Source organism: Condylura cristata, unplaced genomic scaffold, assembly GCF_000260355.1.
Source record: "Condylura cristata isolate star-nosed mole 26May11 unplaced genomic scaffold, ConCri1.0 scaffold00022, whole genome shotgun sequence".
In the NCBI taxonomy this organism is placed as follows: Eukaryota; Metazoa; Chordata; class Mammalia; order Eulipotyphla; family Talpidae; genus Condylura; species Condylura cristata.
The window spans coordinates 23678386-23680919 of record NW_004567123.1 but is presented as its reverse complement, the minus strand read 5'-3'; the positions used below and the strand labels follow the sequence as shown (position 1 = coordinate 23680919).

The window sequence follows — 2534 nt, the reverse complement described above, 5'->3', positions numbered from 1 at the left end:
TAGAAGTGGACGGTGAGTTCAGGTGTTTCTTGTGTGCTGCTGGGGGGCTGGCATGTATCTCCCTTTCTCCCATCCAAGGCTGCTCCCTGGACTCCCTGCCTCCAAGTCCCCCCACCCACTTTCCTTGTTGAAACCCTCCAGATGTATCCTTGAGAAGAATTCTGATAGCAGTGGGGCTCAGGACAAGAGGTCTCATTGTCAACACTCATGTTTTAAAATACTGAGCATAAGTTGCCTGACCCTGGACATTGTTCCCATTCCAGACTCCAGTTGATAAAAGACAGCAGCTGTTATCGCCAAGCAAGTTTCAACAGCTCCTGAAGGCCTCCAAGGAGACCCTAGGGGCCGGTAGGAGCACCCGGGATCATTAGCTTGATGACTTTTGTTAAAATTGTGTTCACATTTCATAATAGATGCATTCATTATTACTAAGTAGATATCACAGGTTGTTTCTACTCTTGCTGATGGCATCTCTTAAAGGCATGGCTCCTTTATCACCTTTGTGGTGAGAAGTTATTTTTTGTGCTGACCAAGGGTACACAGAAATGAGAGCCCTCACCGAAGTGGCAGCCCCAGACGCCGAGAAAGCATGGTGTGTACATGCAAAGATGCTTAGATTCCTGGACATAGGGACCGAGAAGTCTGTGCGAAGGGAACAGCAGGAAAGTAAATGTGCCATGTAAAAATATTTTCTTAATTACCTGGACTATTTCTGAGCTGGGAAGAGCAACCGGTTGTGGGGCTAGTCTGTTTTGGCAGTCAGCTTGGCAATACTTCTTTACAATAAATTCTGGGGCCTTTGTCTTGCTATATTCTGGTTTAATTAGGGTAATTAGAGGAAACCTCCATGGGACAGGTATCAAAATGTATGACCAGTGGCTCAGGTCTTTATGTTTCCAAAAATGGAGTTTCCCACTGTTTCATTACTAATATGTGTTTGGGTTTGGGCCTCGCAAGCCAAAAGGGATCTCATGGTGGCTCTGGGTTGGCAAGAGCAGCTGGGCTCTGCCTTCCCAGCGTCCTCAGCTGGGTGCTGAGTTTCCTGCCCATCCAGTGGACACTGCACCTACCTCGGGAGTGGTGGGAGGTGATATGAAGGGCTTGGCACGGTCCCTGGAGCCTTCTTTGATCTGTTCAGCAAACATTCATTGCACATATGCTGTGCTAGACACTCCACCGGGAGCCGGGAGAGAAAGCGGTAAGAGCAGGCCACCCAGGGCTAGCACATGTATCAAATGCAAACAGATACCTGGACGCACACTCGGGGGTGCTATTTTCAGCGCTGAAGAATCACTCTGGTACCTTCAGTACTGGTGGGTTGGGGCTGGGGACAGAGGGGGTACCTGCCCCGCGGGTTGCGTGCCCACCTCTGCGGCTGCCAGCTGGCTCGCATGCTCACTGCACCATGAACCAAGTGAGCACCAGCGAGCAGAGCATCACGGGCTGGCCTGCGGTGACCTGGGGTCCCGCTCCCTTTTCTTGCCAGAAATCACAGTGCTTGACGGAGCAGAGTTCCCTCACCAGCCGCCACAGCACCCGCTGGTAGAGCTTGTTGTCTTGCTTCTCGCGGGTCAGCTCCTCCTGGTTGGCCGCCCGGGTGGCGTTGATGCAGCCGCTGACAAACTTCTCTTTGGTCACGTTGGCCTCCTTGGAGCAGCTGTTGTAGTGGATGCCGTCGGGGAACTGCCAGTAGTTGGCCTCGTAGTACTTGTTACCTTCTGCTCCTAAGTCGACATCCAGCTTGCGCCCCTGCCTGATGAAGGCGCCGGGCCTGACCTCGGACACGTGGGCCTCAGTGACCCGGACGGTGCTGGGCAAGGCCTTGCGGCCCCACTTGATCCTGTGTTTGATGCCCCTCGCCTTGACGGGAGGGAGCTGGCTGAAGGACAGCAGGCAGAAGATGACCAGCCCCCAGCCTCCCAGATGCTTCCACATGATGTCAGAATCTGCAACAGAGAAGACCTGGCAGTTAGCTCCCCTAGTGGGGTTCGATTGTCCCCTGACACCCCACCCCGATCTCCTCCTGTGTGGGAGAGATTTTAAGCAAGCAGCCCATCCTCGTTCCAATTACATTTTTCTTGAAGCTTAATTGCTTTTCCAGGCTTGGGCTGCACAGGTTAAGTAGGTATCAAATACTTTGCTTTTGGCTGGTAGTATATCTATGAGGGCGCTGACCCTGGTTTCCTAAGACAGATAAGAAGCTGCAACTGGCAATTACAAAGCCTTTGACCATGCATGGGAAAATAAACAAGCATGCATTTAATATATCCTTACTCATTTATTTTATGTACGGGCGGGTTTCTTTGGTACCCAAGTCTTTCAAGTCAAGGGATCCGCTGGTAGAAGTTATAGTAGAAGAGTTGAACATAAAGACTGGCAGCAACAGTAATTTCAGCTTTCCCCTTGATTCTCTACTGTGCCAGGATGCTGCTATCTCAAGCACATCTGCCGCCGTTCATTCTAAAGCAGTCACTGGCGGCTGATCTAGAGGGCTTTTTCTGCAGTGACAGACAGGAGCAGGGTCTCGGGGAGAG

At 51.5% G+C, this 2534-nt stretch overlaps 1 protein-coding gene across 1 annotated transcript; it reads right to left on the bottom strand.

The window, feature by feature from the left end:
- Positions 1 to 1395: 1395 nt before the first annotated feature.
- Positions 1396 to 1935, bottom strand: PRND (prion protein 2 (dublet)). The gene has a single exon (XM_004687375.1). It carries the CDS (start codon positions 1933 to 1935, stop codon positions 1396 to 1398), a length of 540 nt encoding a protein of 179 aa, XP_004687432.1.
- Positions 1936 to 2534: the final 599 nt, after the last annotated feature.